Source organism: Patagioenas fasciata, chromosome 4, assembly GCF_037038585.1.
Source record: "Patagioenas fasciata isolate bPatFas1 chromosome 4, bPatFas1.hap1, whole genome shotgun sequence".
Lineage (NCBI taxonomy): Eukaryota > Metazoa > Chordata > Aves > Columbiformes > Columbidae > Patagioenas > Patagioenas fasciata.
The window spans coordinates 35,024,693-35,043,232 of NC_092523.1; the positions used below are offsets into that span (position 1 = coordinate 35,024,693).

Here is an 18,540-nt window from a genome sequence, read left to right on the forward strand (position 1 = left end):
TCTTAATGTGTAGTATACTGGAAGCCTGGCTCTGTGTGTGTTGGAAATCTTTTGACCCCTTTGTTTGCTCAGGGGCGAATTGCAACAAATGTACAGCAGTCTTCAGTACAAAGCAGACTTTTATCTTGTTGCAGCTTGGACACAGGAATCCGGGAGAAAATTCAGCTGCACGTGGCATGTTGTTTCACCAAAGGTACAGAACTAAATTCTAACTTTGAATTATTTTAATGTTCAGTTGTTGCTATACAAGTTGCTGGCTTTCAAAATGAGTTTGGAAGTAATAATTTCCGTATTTTTGCCCTTTAAAGAATAGATCAGATTATGGTTTGATAGTTTCTCAGCTGAGCTTTACAGGTTTGATTTGTAGCTCCCAGCATATCTAGTGTTAGGAATGGAGTCAAGGTGTTGCAGAAGCAAAAGTATTTCTATTTGTCCTTTCATTCAAACTATGTGTGACAGTGGATCTTGTCTAACCATTTTGCTTTCGCTGCAAAATTATTTTAAGTACTTTTTAATTTAAAGACTTACGTGCTTAACACTGGTAACAGTACAAAAGGGAACTACTGCTTACGGTTTGTTTTAAGAAAGTCTGAAAATGTGGTTAAGTTCTGCTTTTTGATGTGTATGGAGGGATATGTGTGACTTGAGGGGCTTCCTGAGCACACAGAAGACAAAATCTGTGCTGTAATATTCGTATTGGACATTGCTTCACAGCATTGCAAGCAAACCTTTTACAGGTTTACGTAAGCAAGATAATGCCTTAATTCTTCAATTAGTTCAAGCAGCAGTTAAGTTTAGGTCTTTATGGGCATTTCATGCATATATCTATATATATGTAACATGCACTTGGTGTGTGATACAGGCTTTTGTGCATTTGGTTCACTGGTTGCTCTTTTAAGGCATTCCATTGAATTCTGGAACTGTGCTTTATATGCACCTAAGAGATGAATCCAGTGGAAAATACTAAACTACTGAATTTAACTGGATGTGGCATGTTAATTTGTAAAATCAAAACGCCTCCTACCCCTAGACACATTCCGAAATTGTGACAGCAACTTATAAAGTTTATCAAAAATAAAAATAATTCCACATTACCAAAAAAGGCAGGATAGGAGACTAAGGTTTTTAACTTACTGAAAGCTTTCCTGCAGGATCTGAAATCCCAACAGTGTTACATGAAAAACTTGAAAGCAAAACTTGTGGATAAAATTGAAACCAAATATAAACAAAAGTGAAACTGACTCCATTGATTTTCATTTCCCAGTTGGCAAAAATGAAAGAATAAATAAAGAGCAAAGAAGCATGAGAGCTGAACTTGGAAAATTATTACAATTTTATTAGTTATTTCATCTTTTGGTAAATTTGACTTGACATGACAGCTCTCTTTTAGCAGACTATGCAGTAGGGGGTAGGAGTCGCTCTCCCTGATTTATCCAAGTACCACTTTTCACACCCAGTGATCTGGGTGACGACCTCGCAGGATGGGAAACAGCATCTTCAGTCACGGAAGTAACCTTTTGAAATATTGTGGCAAATTCATACAGAAAGTACAGTGGAGATGATGACATCCAGTATGATGAAAGTGAGTGATTCAGTTGGTAGTTGTGCTTGAACTTTATTCATGTTGAGATGTGAATTGCTGATAGAATCAGGTATAAAATATGTGGTGGGCTTTTTTTTTTTTTTGCTTTCCCACCTTTGAGGTCATCCACTTAGATCTTGGTCAGATCGATAGTAGCCAGAAGATGTTATTATCTCTGATGTCAGCTTTGCTGATGACATGAAATGAATGCAGATGTTTTCACTGCATTTCCACAAATCAGCAGCTAGAAGGTCCTTCTTGACCTTGAGAACTAGCTGCTGAATTAGGGAGAAGATGGCCAAACATTGGGTGGCTGTGGAAGCTTGAATGAATATCCTTCTCATACGCAGAGACACATGCTCCTGGGCTCTGACAACCAAAATGTTGGGTGTTGGGCTGAAGCCTGGACAATCACTGCTCTGCTAGAGCTGTAGTACGGTATAATGAAAGACTTCACTTCCAGAGGTCTAATTCTCTCACATTTGCAAACATTGCATTCAAGCATATCAGAACTTAATTCTTTGGGTGTCAGAACTGTTCTGGAAATTTGAGGTTAATGAGAGAAGCTGATGAAGACTAGCTTTGTTTAGTTTGATAATATTTATCTGGCTTAGATGAGAAATGAAGATGAGTGCAGTGGTCTCACTCTAGCTCAGTAGTATTTTTGGAAACTTCCAAGACAGAAATAGCTGCAGATCAGAAATTGAGGCTGTCTCATTGCTGTTGGTCTGTGGTCAACATAAAAACTTAAAAATTAAGAGCACATTTTGTAACCAATCCTATTAACTATTCGTATCTCAGCAAGCAAATGAGTTAAATTCCTGTGTGTCCTGTGGCTGTGGAAAGAGAAGCATTTTTATAAAAAGGAGAATTACATCATATCGTTACAACAAGCGTCGGTATTGAGCATTTAATACTTAGCGCTCTTCAAGTGCAAGCCTTTCAAGTGTATATACAAAGGAAAGACATTTCTCTGTTAAATTCTCCAGTGCCAAGCAATATCTCTGTAATAACTAATCCAATTTATTTTTTGTGCTCAACACATCTGCTTCTTTCATGGTGCTATTTTTGTAACTGTAAATAAGTGCATGTGACAGACATGTTTCCAGCTCACAGTGTGGGTGATTCAGATGATCCCAGCCCCCAGGTCTGTGCCTGCTGTGATCTGTCTGTAAAGCAAGCGTCTAAGTAAGCGGGAGAGTGTTTTCTACGAATCCGGAGTAGAATATGCTTTTCTTTAAGACCATCTCTTGGAAGTAAAGGAGGAACTACTTTCTTAAAAGGGCTGGTTTTGGTGCTCACTGTGAGGTTAAGCAGAGACAGTTTGTGTCTTCTGCTCTTGGTTCTGGATGCTGTGTTAGTGATTAGAAGTTCGGGTAGCAACAGTGTAGGTGCGGGTTAGCTATTAACTTCAGTGGCAGAAACTGCCCTTGCCCAAACAATAAAACGAAAGCTTTAAGCAAATATTAAATCACACTTTAGTGCAGTGTGCAAATAGTTTTTGCTGTGTGTTGCAGAACAGTACGTTATACAAACAAAGGTAGCTGTGAGAAACAAACCCAGTCCAATCAAGGTGGATTACATCAGGTGCAGGTCATGGCCAGTGAATGTGAAAACTCTTCCTTGAATACATTTCTCTGTGTTAGCTATCTGGAATAATTTTTCTGCCTCTCTGAGTGCCTCTGAAATGTCATTGTCTTCTCTACAATCCTGCCTGAGCCTCACAAGCCACCAGTGTGGGAACACTGAGATTAAGGACTTTCATGTTATGATGGCTGCTTTTCTTATATTTAGCACCCCATAAACCACTGACCCTGTACTTAGGCAGAAGAATGCTAGACAGGACACAGAGATGAAGGCTGCCCAGGCTTTAAAAAGTATTTTTGCAATTTAAGATCCTGATCTTGCAGATACTTGTATGTGTGATTTTCCACTGCTTTCAGAGGGACATATGTAGGAAACATATTGTGCTTGTTAAAGGTTTCAGGGATGTCTCCTGTAAACTCAGTCATAGAGCATGTAAGAATGCGTTGATCTACCAGAGCCATGGAGAGACAAAAAATGCTGTTGAGTTGCATCAGTATGGTAAAATAAGTGATTCTTGATAATTGGTTGAGCCTTAATGGCCTTCTGGTTTTCACCAGGCTGGAAAATTTTTTATGAGTCAGGTGTCAAATGTTGAGTTTTCCTGACAGCTTTCAAGAACGGACAGGGTTTGGCTTCTGTGGATACCAACAGACACTGCTAAGCAGCAGCAGCTATTACATGTGTATTCAGGAGTGGAGTTGTGTGTGGGCACTTAATTCCAGAATAAAATTGATTTGGGGGGGGGATAACTGCTCCTCAATGCAAGGAATTAATTATTCCCTCACAACCATGCCAACAATTTTCTTTTTGTAAACAAACCCTTCCCAAACTTATCTGAGTGCAGTACAGCTGAACTACTGAAAAGTTACCACCGTGTCTCTTCTAGGCAGCTTTTCTTTTGAGATACTGAAGACAAGGTTTGAACAATCATCAGACTTAAAGCTCAAGAAAGAAATAAATCAGGTAGATGTTACTGCTGCTTTTGAGACTCCTGGAGGAGGTGACAGCAGAAGAGTTTTCTCTAATCACATGCTGTTGACTGTCGCTTGCATTGTCATCCTGATGCCACCAGAATCTGACGTCTCCATCTTCACTTCAGGCAAGACCTGGGAAACAAATGGCAGAACCCCCCCAGGAAACAAAGTATTCCTTTAAAGCTGAAAGTAAAGCAATAATTTTGTGTTGTCACCAGACTTACAGACATTCATGGGTATGCAGATGGTTGTTGAGGTAGGGATGCTGTGAAGATGATCTTTAAGAATCTGTTAGAAGCCTTAGCCGAGTTCCCAGCTGTGATGCCAGAAAAGTGAATGGGCTCAGCCACAGATGTCATGTTGTTCAAGTGTCTTGACAGTGTTCAACACAGGAGACAGTGCAAGGGGAATTTTATTGGAGGTATTGAGAGGCTGAAGGATTGTGTAATTCCAGCCAAGTCCAGAAGCAAATAACCAGCCCTCTGGTTCTGTTGCCTTAAAATAAGATGGCTTTTCTTCAATGCACTTCTAGTCTGCAAATCTGAGGGCTACCTTGGTAATGCCTGAGATCACTGCAAAATAACAACTCACATCTTTGCTGCCGAGGGAGAATAAGCTTTGCATGGAAACCAAAGGAAAGAGTCTGTTTAGATGTGTAATGTCTGAATCCCAGCCAGGGCATGTTAACACCCTTTGGGTGGAACAGAAATGTTATAGGGCTGATGAAACACACTGTATATACAGTATGAGTTCCCATTGTATGTTTTCCTGGGCATGTTTATCAGGCGGTCTGTAATGCTTATTTTAATACTCCTTCATTTTTTTTTTTTTTTTTTTTTGTTCTTCCAGGCAGTGTTGGGTGATAGGAGTGGCTTTTGCCCTCTGTCCATTGAGGATGGATGGGCTTTTCTTTGGGCTTTTCTTCTACCTTTGTGTGTCTTTCTTGGGTACAACAGCATAAGAGAGGGGTATACTGAATGCTTCTCTCCTCCTCCATCTGCCTTACACCTCCCTACAGCCAAAGGTGGGCACAGCCTGGTCCCTACCAAGCAGGGGCTTGGGAAGTTGTGTAGCTGTTGCTAGCTTGAATTCAGCCTGGGTTCTTGGGTATTTCATCACCCCACAGAGCTTTCCCCTTACCAACCATGGTCATGTAGCCCTGTCACATTTGGTTTGGGAGCCTAGGGAAGCAGGTGAAGTATTGCTCATTGGTTGCCTGTACAGGTTCTTCCTAATGGCCAGGCCAAGCCTTATACCAGTCTGCCCAGGACCTGCACGCTCCCACCCCGCCTGCTCTTCAGGTCATGTCTTTCTTGATGGATTTTTCCTCCTTCTTGCAGGCACATGAGCAAATAAGATACCACCTTTCCTGCCTGTGGTGAATTATTTTTCTTGGTGATGGGGAGGAAGGATGTAGCATGTTCTCAGCATCTTTGCTGCTGCCACCAAAGTGTTAGGAAAGAGGAGGAAAAATACTGCCGTAGCTGCAGTGTGGGTCTGGAGTACAGTCAGCACAGGAGCTGGGTCTGTGAAGCAGTCCGACATCAGGTACGATTTAAGGGAGCGCAAGGCGAGGGATGCTTAGTGATAAGCAAATCTACCAGTGGGTTGTGATGTTTCCCCCATCCCTCCCTGTTCAACAGGGCATCACAGACAGAGTATTCCTAGGAAATGAAGGAGGCACTGTAAATACATGCAGTTGAAAGATCAGAGAGGGTAAGTTTTGCTGTCTAGCTGTCCATGGATCCAAAAAACCTTTTGTAGGGTTTTACGTGTTATCTTGCTTCATATCTCTGTTTTCCAATGCCAAGAGCTTCAGTATTTTGTTTTGAAGCATTATCCCTTCCACCTCTGAGAATGGCAAGGCAGGCCCACTTTTCCTCATTTGCTGATGCTACTTTAATTACGTGTTTTGCTGTTGGTTCCAAAAACGATACAGATGTTTGCATAATTTGAGGTTATGAGAAAGAAGGCATGTTAATTCTGCTTGCACAGCATCGATGGCAAGATTCTCCTCCTCATGGCAGGTGGGAAATGCACAGAGTAGAGGTCTCCCTGTGGGCTGCGGGCAGGAGGATTTCAGGTGTCTAAAATTGGAACATCTGGGTAAAGTGCAGTTCAGTTGTCTGTGTTTCAGTGTCAGTCTCACATTTCTGATGTATTTCAAAGGAGATGAGGCTAGCAGGTTTTCCTAGCCAGGAAGAGTGTCTATCCCTCTGACTAGCTTGACTTCCAAGCACGTGTTTGCTTGAAGTCCATATGGTTAAACATGTACAGGCGTCTGCAGTGGAACAGTTGAAAAAGGTGGTCCTATATGCGAAATCCTATATGAAGGCAGACTCCAAGCTGTGACCAAGGGACAGAATTTTGCTCCAAGTACTGTTCCTTAAAATAAGATCATGTTTCCGCGTATCCCGGAACAGCCTTGGCACAGGGACAAATACAGAACCCATTTCTCTGAATCCTAAAATTAGCGTATGGTCTCATTTCAGCATATCTGTTTGGTCACACAGGGTGATTGATGCTTTTCTGAACTGCATCAGCATTAGCAAACAAAGGGAATACTTGAAAGCTTATCAGCAAAGCACAAGATAACTTTAGAAAGAAAAAATATTGTCAGTTCTGTATTTGCAGAGAAAAGTGAAGTAGATACCATTCAGTATTCTGCACAAGTGCTCTGGGGTACAGATGTTTTTTCACAGCTCTGGGGAAAGGTTACTGCTTGCTTCACAAATGCATCTCAAAGTATCTTATCCCGCCTTACCTTCTCACAACCATTAGCGACATTTCCATGTACTGGCAAATTTTTTAACTGAATGTTTTGTGATTTGGAATGAGGAATTACTTTTTCAGATTATTTTTTTTTTACTTCCATAGGAATATATTTAAAATAAAAAAATCTGTAGGCCTGGAGTAGCGTATGTTTTTGGGATAACCTTTGTGCCTTTTCAGTTATCCAGATGCTGTCAGAGGGAGGGAAACTGAAGGGAATAGAACATCTCGTACTGTTCAGATTTAATGCCTGACATGCTGTTGCTTTCACTTTCTGTCTAAAGTTGCTGTAATTCTAGTGAAGATCTCTTTGTTCTCAAAGGTTGCACTTTCTGTATGGCAGGAGTATTATCTTCCGTTGGGCAAAAACCAAAGTCAAACTTACTAGAATGTTTTAGCAGAGAGTGGGTAGGACTATAAGGTGTTTATTGGACATTATGGAATGAAAAAAATATATATGTATGTGTAGGTTTTAATCCAGCCATCACTTACATATTTTCTCATGTGTCTTTAAAGATGAGTAGCTCTTGAAAATAACTCATATTTTGCTAATATATCTTTAAAAATAAACAAGTGCTCCGAGTTTCCTTCTGAAGAGTCTTGCGTAAAGAATCTTAGAAAAATACATCTCGTGAAGTAGGTTAGAGCTGAAATTCAGTATGGTTTGTTGCATCTTAAGAATGCTGTGCTGACAGCTACTTGCTCAGTGCCCTTTGGGGACTACTCATAAAAACATTGCCATACCCCTGCTCTCCTTCCTTCTGCTGTGGTGACTCCCTTCTTTCAGCTGAGTCTATCTCAGCAAGTTGGCTTGTGCGCTTCACCCCAGGCTGCCGGTGTGATTTCTCTATAGAAAGCTCATTTTCCAGAGCACCGTGCGGTGGTCAGAGCAGTGTTATTGATTGATCTCCTTCTGGTCCCCGTGTTCCTCGCTGGGTTGTGCTGACCCAGCTCCAGCAGACCCTGCGCGCTCTGACCTCCGCAACAATCTTCCTCCCAGTCACATCTGCAGCATTAGGACAGTTTATAACTTGTCAGGGGTAGCCTCCATCATGTTTTTGGAGCATTTAGTTGCGAAAATAGTCTGGACTAATTGCAGGACTAGCACGAATCGTGCAATAAATAAAGCTTCAAAGAAGGTCAAAATAGTTCCTCCGTGAATTGTGGCATCAGCGCGTCTGTGGGCCATGTTTCTTGCGTGGGGCTTGGATCCTCGCAGGCTCCTGGTGACCTGCCCCTCCAGGCAAATGCTGCTGAGTTGGGGTTAGTGTCTTGCATGCTCGACGCTTGTTTGGGAATAATTTTATGATGTCTGAATGTCTGTTGATAAAGGTGACTGCTTCTGACTGTGGCCCCCTTTAAGAAGGAAGTGGATGGTAAAAATGGAGTGAGAGAAGGGAGCTACCAGCCTTACTACATTTGTAGGAGATACGGGTAAAAATTGTGGTTCTCGAAGACTGGCTGTCCTGTTAAGGATGGCAAGCGTTCATGAAATGAGTTCCTGGCAGACAGCCCTGCTTCCATGTCTAAATAAGCTCCTTTTTTCTTGTAGGGTAGAAAAATGCTTTCTTAGGTCCTGTTTGCATTAGCAGTTGCTTATGTTTCTTCGAGATTATTCTTCCCTTCCCCCAACATGGGACAGTGATAAACCAGAAGAAAAAACAAACAGTGATTATTTTCAACATAATGCCAGAAAGTTTGACTCCAACATGGGTCTCTGGGAGTGTTAAGCATTTTCCTGTGCTCTCCCCAGAGAGATGCTGGAGGTCGCAGAGTCTAAGTTTGAAGCTGTGGTTTTGAAGTACAGGGGCTTCATTAGCAGTTTTGGATTAAGGTGTTCCTCCCTGTTCTCCCCAGCTGCTCCTTCCTGCTCCAATATTGGAGTGCCCTCCTCTCTTTGTTGCACTGTCACATGTGTAGTAGGATGAGAGCCATGATCTAGGTTCAAACACACAAAAAAAGCCTTACAGAAAGAAGTGTTGCTTGGAAGCGTGCTTAAGTTCCCAGGTCTTGGTCACAAAGTTGTTGATACGAAGAGCAGTGTTAGCGTGAGACAAAATTGGGATGGGACTGAAGGCTGTGAGGAGAATGGAGTGAGAGGTGCTCCTTTGCTGCTGCTGGAACTGGAGCTGCTCCTTCCCCCTGCAGCTCCAGCTGGCTTCTCTCCTCCCCCCTGCCAGCCTGGCTATCTCTGAGCATGATCTCTCTGAGGCAGAGGAGGATGGTGCCAGGTGACACAAGACAGGCATTAAGCTATTTTTCTCCCAGTTAACCTGAGTGTGAAGGTTCAGGCTGGTAAATGTAGCCAGGCTTCTGAAGGGGTTTGCTTCAGCCAGCCGTTGGGTATTCACAGCTCAGGAGGTAATGGTGAAGCTGATTGGAACCGGATGCCTTGATAGCTCTGAAAAATACTGGTAGGAGTCCACTTGTCCTAATACAAAAAATACAGTCACCTGCACCTAGATTCTGCTCTGTAGGTGTAAGTCTGCAGGGGAAGTGCAACATTACCATTGACCAAGAGTAGGAGATAGGTGCATAGGTGCTCCTGGTTTTACAGCCTGCTTCAGATTATAATTGTTGATGTTTCGTTCGCTTACAAGGATTGACTGTTTCTGCTTTTTCCTGTTTCTGCTTTTTCCTTTCTGCTGGGTAAACACTGGAGTGAAGGAACTTGGCATCCCTGGTGTTTTATATGGCTCACCTTCATTTCTGGCTTTGTAGGTTTGCTTTATAATGAATGTATTCTGATGGAGGGTGAAGCTGGCTTGGTGTTAGATGATGACTGCTGGAACTTTGCATGCCTTTGCTGCCTATTTTGAAGAATTTCAAAGACCTTTACAAACTTGCATGACTCTTGATGGCAGAAGGTGGTTGTCCTACTCACTGATGGATGGACTTCAGGTTCTTCCCCCTGGAGCCATTGAAATAAGACTCCCAAGTTCACCCGTTAACCCCGTTTAGTGACAGGGAGAGGCTTCTTTTGAGGCACTGCAGAAGTTGATGTTTCTTTCTGTAAAATAAATCATGCATTTGACAGCTCTAGAGGGGAGATGTGGCACCTTCATTTCCCACAGTCAGTTACTCGGTAGAGTTGACTTGGTGTTTTCATCAGAAGGATATTGTTGACTTGCAACTGCCGAAAAACCCACTACATTTTGGCACCATTGTGATCAGTACTGTCCTGAGGCAGAAGGCTCTGGGGATGTCTTTTGAAGACATCATGCTTTGTTTTCTGCAGCACATGCTTTTAGAGGAGCAGGAGGTGTGTTTTGATGAGCAGAAGCACGTTGTGCTTGCTCCTCTGTGAAAGATGTTCCTTCAGAAGATGCCCACCATTCCCTCCAGCTGGACATCGTTGCAGGTTATTTTTAGCTGGGTTTGGTTTTACTTTCAGATAAACAGATCTTGGGAGCCATTCCTCCCTTCTCACAAGCCAAACCTCTTTTCCAACTACCTTGGATCTATTTTCTTTGATGTGGGTGATGGTTGTGAAGGTGCGTGCTGCCAGCTGCAGGTGCCAGTCCCAGAGGAGTCCCAGGGTGCTGGAAAGGAGATGAGCACCACAGCATCTGTGGGGCAACAGCTGCGAAAGCCCCTGGAGACATGGCAGGGAAGAGATGACTGGGTCTACCGTGCAGTTCTGGGCAAGACCACCTTCCTTGTAGTAGTTATGCTGGTAGCTTTCTCATCTCCTGAAATGCATTGCTTTTGGACAAAGGCAGCTTCTGTTTCTTCTCCGTTGCCTGTCCCAAGTGCGATTCGTTGCTGCTAACTTCAAGATGACTTTTCTGCCTTCTGTCTCATTTGTTTATCCAGATGGGCTTGATATTTGTCTGAAGGGCTCATTACCCAGAAGACAAGTCTTACTGCTGAATGGGAGCACTCGAATGCTGAAGATGATGCACAGTGGTTCCTGGAATTGACTCAAACTGCATGCATACTTAAGAATATCTTACAAAGAAATGCATAAGATGATTGTTGCATCTACTTGTTTTTTTCCTGGACAGCTGAATACAAATTTGCTTACTTATTTAGAACATTGCCATTTGCATTTTTCAGCTTTGACCCAATGTGTAGTAGGGGAAGGTGGTACAGACCTCCTGTGTACAGTCTTGCAACGTGGATGGGAATTGCTGGTGACAAGCGGAGAGGGCTGCAGTGGCACAGCCAGCTGCTTGCCACCATCCTGGGGCAGAAAAGGCTGCATTCATGTTGCGCTTGCCCAGAAAACAGCTTCCCTCTTGCACAGAGAGGGGATTTGCACAAGGGCCTGGCTGCTGTTGGGTCCTGGAGTTGGCTTTTTTTTTTTCATGTCTGATGTGAACCTGAAAGGGACCTGAGCAGTTGCAACTGTTTTCTGAGCTATTTTAGAAATTCGTAGTCAGTGGACAAAGACTGCAGCTGACCAGCTCCACGCAGTAATAAATAAAATGCCAATATGTTTGCTAAGAGATTAGTGTGAGCATGGCTGCTGGTAAAATCTCTGAACACATCAAAGAGCTTTATTGTTGCACTCAGGTTTTAATTCCTTATTAGTTTCAGGAAATACATGTCCTCAGAGCAATGAGAGGAAACTTTGAACGTTTTTCTTCCTCTTATGCTGGGTGTGGACTTGGTACTGCCTAATTGTTAGTCTGTCTGATGCCTGTACTCCCATAGGAAGCAAGAACAAACCCATTTACATTTGTGTCATTGTTGTGTGCTTTCAAATACATGGCCTACTCATTTTTTTCCTCCTTTTTTTTTTTTAAGATCAAAGGTGACAAGAATAGCAGAGCAGAGAAGTTAAGAATGATGCAGAGAACACAGATGTGAAGAACAAAGGAGAGAGGAAGGAGCTGAGCCCGGTGCAGAGGGGGAAAGGAGAAGAAGCAGCCTAAATGCAAGTACTTGACCATGGCAATGATGGGTTGCAGGCTGCTTAACAGGAGTTTAATGCGGTGCTTTAATCTGCATCTAGTTCCGGCTGGCACTTTCAGAGCGATGCCTGAGATAGGTTAATGTTTTTAGAATTTTCTGCCTCAGGTTCAAGACTTTGGACTCTTATGTCAATAATTTACAGCTCTAAACAGGGAAGTGGCATCAGGGTCACGTGTGTGTGTGAGAGAGAGAAAAAGAAGTCAGTTTGAGTCTTAACTGAATAATATAAGGGGGTGTGGTGCAGCTGTGGAGGCTGTAAAGCACTCACTTCCTAGCTAAGCAGTGTCAAAATGTAAAATAGTGGCTAAAAAAATCAGTGACTGGGTTGATCAGAGACAACTGGAGGGAGGGCATCAAATTACTCAGCCAGAACCAAAGTGGTCTGATAAATTGCTGTGATGTAAAATGTATTTTTCATCATTTTAGTCAAGTTTATGGGACAGAAGGAGCCATTTGAAAACTCTCCTTAGCAAGTGCATAATTTTAGTTAGTACAGTGATGCCTCCTGCATGTGAATTTTTTGGTTATTTTTTTTTTCTTGGCAAAAAAAAGTCTTCTGCAAATGCAAGTATGTGGGCCAAAAAAAGGAAAAAGGTCTCTTCAGGAGTGTAATTGCTTTTCTTTGCGGCCTCTGGTATCCTGCCTGTATCAGCAGACAAGCTTTTGCCAATGTGATGAGTCGTCTTCAGGTGAAAGTTTTCCTAATCCAGATGTACAGAAGAGTGTTTTATGCCATAGAGAAGGCTTTATCCTCTTAGTTGCTCTGAGGGCAGGCTCCTGCACGAATCCAAAGTCGCTGTTATAAGTGTTCGATGCTTGCAAAGTCTGTCCTGTGCAGCAATGGGGGAGCTCGCTGGAAGTTCTGCCTGGACAAAAAGTAACCTTGTCCCTTGTTCCTTGCAGCTCCTTCCTGGGTGGGTGAAAATGCCTGTCGAAAGGATGCGGATGCGCCCCTGGCTGGAAGAGCAAATCAACTCGAACACGATACCGGGGCTGAAATGGCTAAATAAGGTAAGGGAGGTGCCACGCACGTGTGTGTGTATGTGTGCTGAAGAGGGACTTTATAGCAGTGTCTGAGGTTTGGATAGGTAAATCAGCTTAGTCCTGGTTTTCAAACGGGTGACATGGGGAGGAAGGGCAAAGCTGAATGCTTCCTGCTGAACCTGTTCCTCCGGCCTTGCCTGCCAGATCTGAGGCGCCCTGCTTTGGCCTGGTGGCTCTGTGGCTCCTTTGAAAGCATTTTCCAACTCTTTGTTGTTGGAGTGAGTGTTTTTGGATACTCTGCTAGTTTTTTTTTTTTTTTAAAGCTGTGAACAGATTGCTCACCAAATAGCGTCAGAGGGATGTGAACAAAATACTTTCCTGAGGTGGAAGACTGTACTCTGTGTTAGACTCTGGTTTGAAGCAACCATCTCCTGTTTCAGACTTATGTGACTTCGCTGATACTTTTCAACCTGGGAGAAAAAGGAGTAACTTCTCCCCGGCTGACCCAAACCTAATATTCCTGGTCCTAAACTCTGACTGAGACCACTAGACACTCTGAGAACACAAGTGTGGCCTCCAACATGTCAGTGCCCAGTTCAATGATTTTTTTTTTTTTTTTTTTTAATTGGGACTTTGAACAGTAATAAACCCTGGAAATATTGCATGCATTGTGTGGTATGCAGGAGAGTAATTCACCACACTGAAAGTCATGAAGCAGTTTTGGCTACAGAGGCTATTTTATTATAGAAATGGGTGGAAATGCACAAAATCAGGTGCAGAAACATAGGAGCTGCCACTCTGGTTTAACTCATTTAGTCTGGTATCTTCCCTATAGTAGTAGTTGTGGTGCTCAGGTATTCATTTTTAGAGCTGAAGAATGGCAATTAAGATTGCTACTTTTTATTTCAGCTTTCAGAGCTAGAAATGCTCATGACTATAAAATTACCAGAGGCCTTTTAAATTTCAGCTACAAATTTTGTTAGCAGGAGCTTCCTGCATCAGTGACTCTTACATGCTGTTGCTGGGTAAATAAATATTGCTTTATCCATTCCCTGGTTAGCTGCCCTGTGAATTTGAGTGGTCCTTGTTCTTGCGTAATGGGATCACAGCTGAAGAGGAGGAAGAGAGACCAGTTTTCACTGTTGTCTTTGTAATTTGAATCCAACGTTTGGATTGCTACAGATGCTTCTCCTTGAGCATCTCTACTTCAGTGTCTTGTCTCTCCTGCTGACAGTCCATCTCTGCTGTCCATTGTTTGGCATTCTTGTCCAATCCTGAAATAACTTTTCTGCACTTAGTACTGCACAGTATTTCACATTTGAGCATTTTACTTTTAAATATGATCTGTAGGTTTTGTTCACGTAAACTTCTTTGGTACATCCCAGCAACACACCTACCTCTGTGTTCTCTAGTGTGAAAATGCTGCTGGTGTGCTAAGGGCTTCATTCTTCTGAGTTCAGCCCACCATCCCATAAAGGGGCAAGGGACATGCAAGGCATGTCACCTTGTTTAATGTTTGCGGCCCCCTGATTATGTTGTTACAGCAGTTTTTGCCTTGTGCTTCTGGCATGAACTGCTTGCATGCAAGAGTCGGAAGGAGACTTTGTCCTTAGTTTGCATGTTCTATATTGACTAAGACTTGCCTCACAAATAAAGTATTTTGAAATTGATTTTTATTTTTGAAAACAAAGCCCTGGCTCCTACCAGAAGGAGGATACCAGGCTAAGTGGCCTGCCTCAAGGTTTATTAAACTGTGACTACTCCATTTCTACCCTCTGAAATGGCGTAATTCTGGGTTGCCTTTATGGTGCTCAACAGGCCTATTGCACTTCTGAGCATTTCTGTTTTAAAATGGTTCAACATTCATTCCAACAATGAATCATTAAACCAAAAATATTTGTATTTTTACTGTCTTGACCATAAACAAAGCCCTGCATGGAATCAATGATACAGTGCCATGTATATCATAGTCCATTCTGTACCCACAGAATTAACACTGTAAGCTGCAGTATTTGGGGATTTGTATGTCTTAATTGAAGTTTGACAAAGGATAGTTCACAGTACAGAAAAGAAGGTGGGTCAGATTAGCAAGAAAATGGCACTTGTCTGTGTGCACAGCTTTTAAGGAAATAAAATTTCAATACTAAGGAAACAAATGCCATTCTGGGTTTGTCATTGGCCGTCTGTTCTTGGGGAATTTTTTCAGGTTGAGAAGGGAATTAAACCTCTCTTGGTTAAAAACAACAAATCAAGTACAGGTGACTTACCTAATTCCTTCCCCTACTGTCAGGTGATCACATTATAGCTCCTGCTTTGTGTTCCTTTTGAGAATAGACCCTTGCTCTCTAGGTCTTAAAAAATAAATACTTGTGGACCTCTCTGGTGAAAATGTTATCCTGCTGAATGGCATGAGGGAGGAAAGAAATTTCCTTCCTAGAGAGACAAAACTGGGAGCTGTGATGGAAGTTACATAGTTCAGTAGAGGGCAGAGGTGGTGTGAGGAGGGGGATAATGTCCCTTGTGGTCAGTGTCCCTTGTGGATCTGGAAAAGGAGATTAGAGTGGAAACATTTCAGAGTAGCTGTAACAGCAGTTGAGAGGCAACCTGTTGCTCTGATGGATGCTTGGAACATTACCCTCCAGACGGATGCTGCTATTTAAAAATTGTCCTGCGACTTTCTAGCTAGTATGTGATCTCATGCTCATTCACTTGCTTGGAGCATTTTGCAATGCTAGGATTGCAAGCATTCGATACAATTTTCCTGCCTATTTCTAGGAATGGGACACCTTCTCCCTTTTGATGTCCCCGCTGGAGTTTGATAGCAATTCCTGTTATGTGGCAAAAGTTTTGTGGGTTGTGCTTTTGGCTTTAGGTGAGGCTATTTTTTTAATAGAAACACAAGACTCCTACACAAATGTCCAGTGGTGTGGTGCTGCACCAGAGACCACATGGTTTTCCAAATCTAAGAGGAAGCACTGATGAGCCTTTTCCTATTAAGGTCGTTATTAGGAAGCATCAAGTGAAGAAGGATATAGGTAAATGTTTGATAATGTTTGAAATAAAAAATTAGTATTTAAATAAAAAACATTTAGGTAAGCTAGAGCAGGACACACAACCACATGGTATTGCTGCAATGAGCAGCCTTGCAGGCTGCAGATTTGGGAGATTAGATCTTTGATAGTTGATGAGAAAATCTGTAGTTTCTATATAGGTATGTAAAATTATATATGTATTATAAAGTTATAATACATGTGGAGTCTATGATTTTATTTATATTACAATTTGCTGTAAGTCCATGTGCTTCCATACATTTGGGATTGGGAAGAACTTTCTGTAATGAACAGAAACACTGTAATGAACACTTAGACTGCTGTTGAGAGTGTCCTTGCACCTTCCTTTGAAGCTGTGAGTATGTCTGACGATGACGAGGTGCTATATCTGGAGTCTTGTTTGGTCAGCTAGTTTTTATAGAACATTTTGAATTATCATGTGTAATATGAAATCCATGCTATAACCTCTGTAGCATTGTGTAGCATTGGTCAAACCTCCGCCTATCACCAAGCATGAGAAGACTTTTCAATCCAGCAGTTCTTAAAGGTCATGTTGATAGAAATTGTTTTCTATGGAAGTACGATTTTTTTTTTTCCATGCTTATTATAATATATGGGAGAATAAAGGGAAGGAAGCTTATTCTAGCTCTAGATCCAGTAGTGCTGTGATGCACAGGATAGTTGGGATTGCGACTTTCTTTAGCTCACCTCTACTTGTGGAAACAGGACAGCATTTCTGTAGGATGATTTAACTACATACAGGGGGAAGAGTAAGGAGTCAAAAGGCACGTTAGAGAAGTGATGGGAATAGATTAAGAGGAAGAATGAGAGTTTGAGGGCTTGAAGGGGAATGAGGAAAGTGTTAAATCTGTGCTTTGACCAAATTAAAGAAATGGTGAAGCCAAGCAAGAAGAGAGGAATGCAATTCTGAACAAGTGAATGTAAATGAGAGAAAGGATTGAAGACAAGAGTTGACGGACAATAAAAAATGCAGGCTCAAAAAAGAAAAGATCGTATGAAAAGGGAAATAAACCTAACCTTGACGTTAGTGAAATATTAACCAGACAGACAAGGAACAAAACCGGCTGTTGGAGGAAGGGGAGAGGGCAAAGGATTCATCTCACCTGACCACAGTTATCTACAATGCAGTTTTTTAATTGAGAGCTGCTTGTCTGGAGTTCCTTGTAGTGAGTGGAGGAAAAAAGGCTCTTTTAGGATGCACTTCAGTTAATGTAGCTCAGGTGGCCATCTCAGGAGGGGGTGCATTTTGCCCTGAAAGTGCTTTTTTCTTCACAGACTAAGAAATGGATCTAAACCTGTAGTGGCACTGTTTATAGTGCAAAATGTCTGTATGTGAAGCCAGATAAGATTTATTCCCCCCAACAGGGGAAAAAAAAACAAGTGGCATGGAATAAATGTCTTTATAGTTCCACCGCATAAAGCGTGCCCTGATTTAACTACATGTTGTGTGTTAAAAAAATTTTTAAAAAGCGCCTTCCTTTGGATTGCTTTAAATACGCTTCTCTTTGGCTTAAAGTTTCTAAACTAAAGTGCATTCAACTGTCTTCAATCCCACCCTGTTACATGGGTGTCCTGTGGTTTGTATCCCCACTGGAGAGATGTCTACAGTTGATACATTCATATGTCCTGTTTGCTTGGCATATAAACTTCAGAGATCCCTTTCCTTTACTGTGCTGGTTATTTTTCTGGTTGAATTCTAAATTCCTTGAATTTACTCTGTTCCTGTGATTGTTTAGTTTCATATCTAATTTCTCTAATCATAAAAGTGTCTGTGCTGCCAAAACTGGCCTTTGTTTGAATGCTTAGAAATGTGTAGCACTGCATGTTTTATCCATGTGTCAGCTTGGGAAGCTGCCAGGCTCCTTGTCCATGAAGGGGCATCTGAATGTTTTGTATACTTAGGGCCATATTCTGCTTTTGATGATGCCAGTGAATGTTTTCCTATTGACTTCAGTGAGGGCAGCACTGGATTAGAAGGAAGCAAAACACTTGCAGATGCTGGAACTGTGTTTTTAAATAAGTGACTTAATGTCATCAGAAGATCCTTCAAATCAGTCAGCATTGGCATTTCCTGTTTGTTTTTCCTTCCAGGAGAAGAAGATTTTTCAGATTCCCTGGATGCATGCTGCAAGACATGGATGGGATGTTGAAAAAGATGCTCCCTTATTTAGAAACTGGGCGATTCATACAGGTATTGGAACTCTCTTTCTGCAGGACAGATTTTCACATTGTTTTCCCTTTTAAAGTTATGTTTTCCTTCTTTCTCGTCTTTGCTTTTACTAACACAGAGACTGAATTTAAGTTTCTAGATTTGTGGGAGGCTAAGTGCTTTTTTCAAGGTCTGTGATACTCTACAGCTTCATTGAAGCGCCACAACTCATTTGCATTGAGGAACACAGTAAAACTTAATTGATTTAGACGTTAACAAGATTGGGTTCAAAATTGTTGAGAGTAGAGCATGCTCAGCATTTTGTAGATTTGGGCCCTCAGGCTTTTTATGCCTTTCTATGGATTTGAGCAGTAAAGCGTAAGTGCTGTGCAAGCTTTTCCATGTAGTTGTGGAGTCACATCTGAGCTGCAGTGCCCTGGGTCTTTCTTGAGCAGAAGCTGCTCATCCTGTGTTCTAGAAATAGGCATGGGAATGAGATCA

At 42.1% G+C, this 18,540-nt stretch overlaps 1 protein-coding gene across 7 annotated transcripts in view; it reads left to right on the forward strand.

The window, feature by feature from the left end:
• Positions 1–18,540, forward strand: part of IRF2 (interferon regulatory factor 2) — a 51,200-nt gene that overhangs the window by 6,455 nt on the left and 26,205 nt on the right. For 2 of the 7 annotated variants that reach the window (XM_071807639.1, XM_071807638.1), the window contains exons 1-3: positions 175–193; positions 12,739–12,846; positions 17,982–18,081. In XM_071807639.1, the coding sequence (XP_071663740.1) occupies positions 12,760–12,846; positions 17,982–18,081 (187 nt within the window). In that variant the 5' untranslated portion in view covers positions 175–193; positions 12,739–12,759. Of the gene's footprint in view, positions 1–134; positions 194–11,667; positions 11,912–12,738; positions 12,847–17,981; positions 18,082–18,540 lie in introns of those variants that run through there. The other 5 variants (XM_071807640.1, XM_065837423.2, XM_065837425.2 and 2 more) reach the window with 5 other exon arrangements.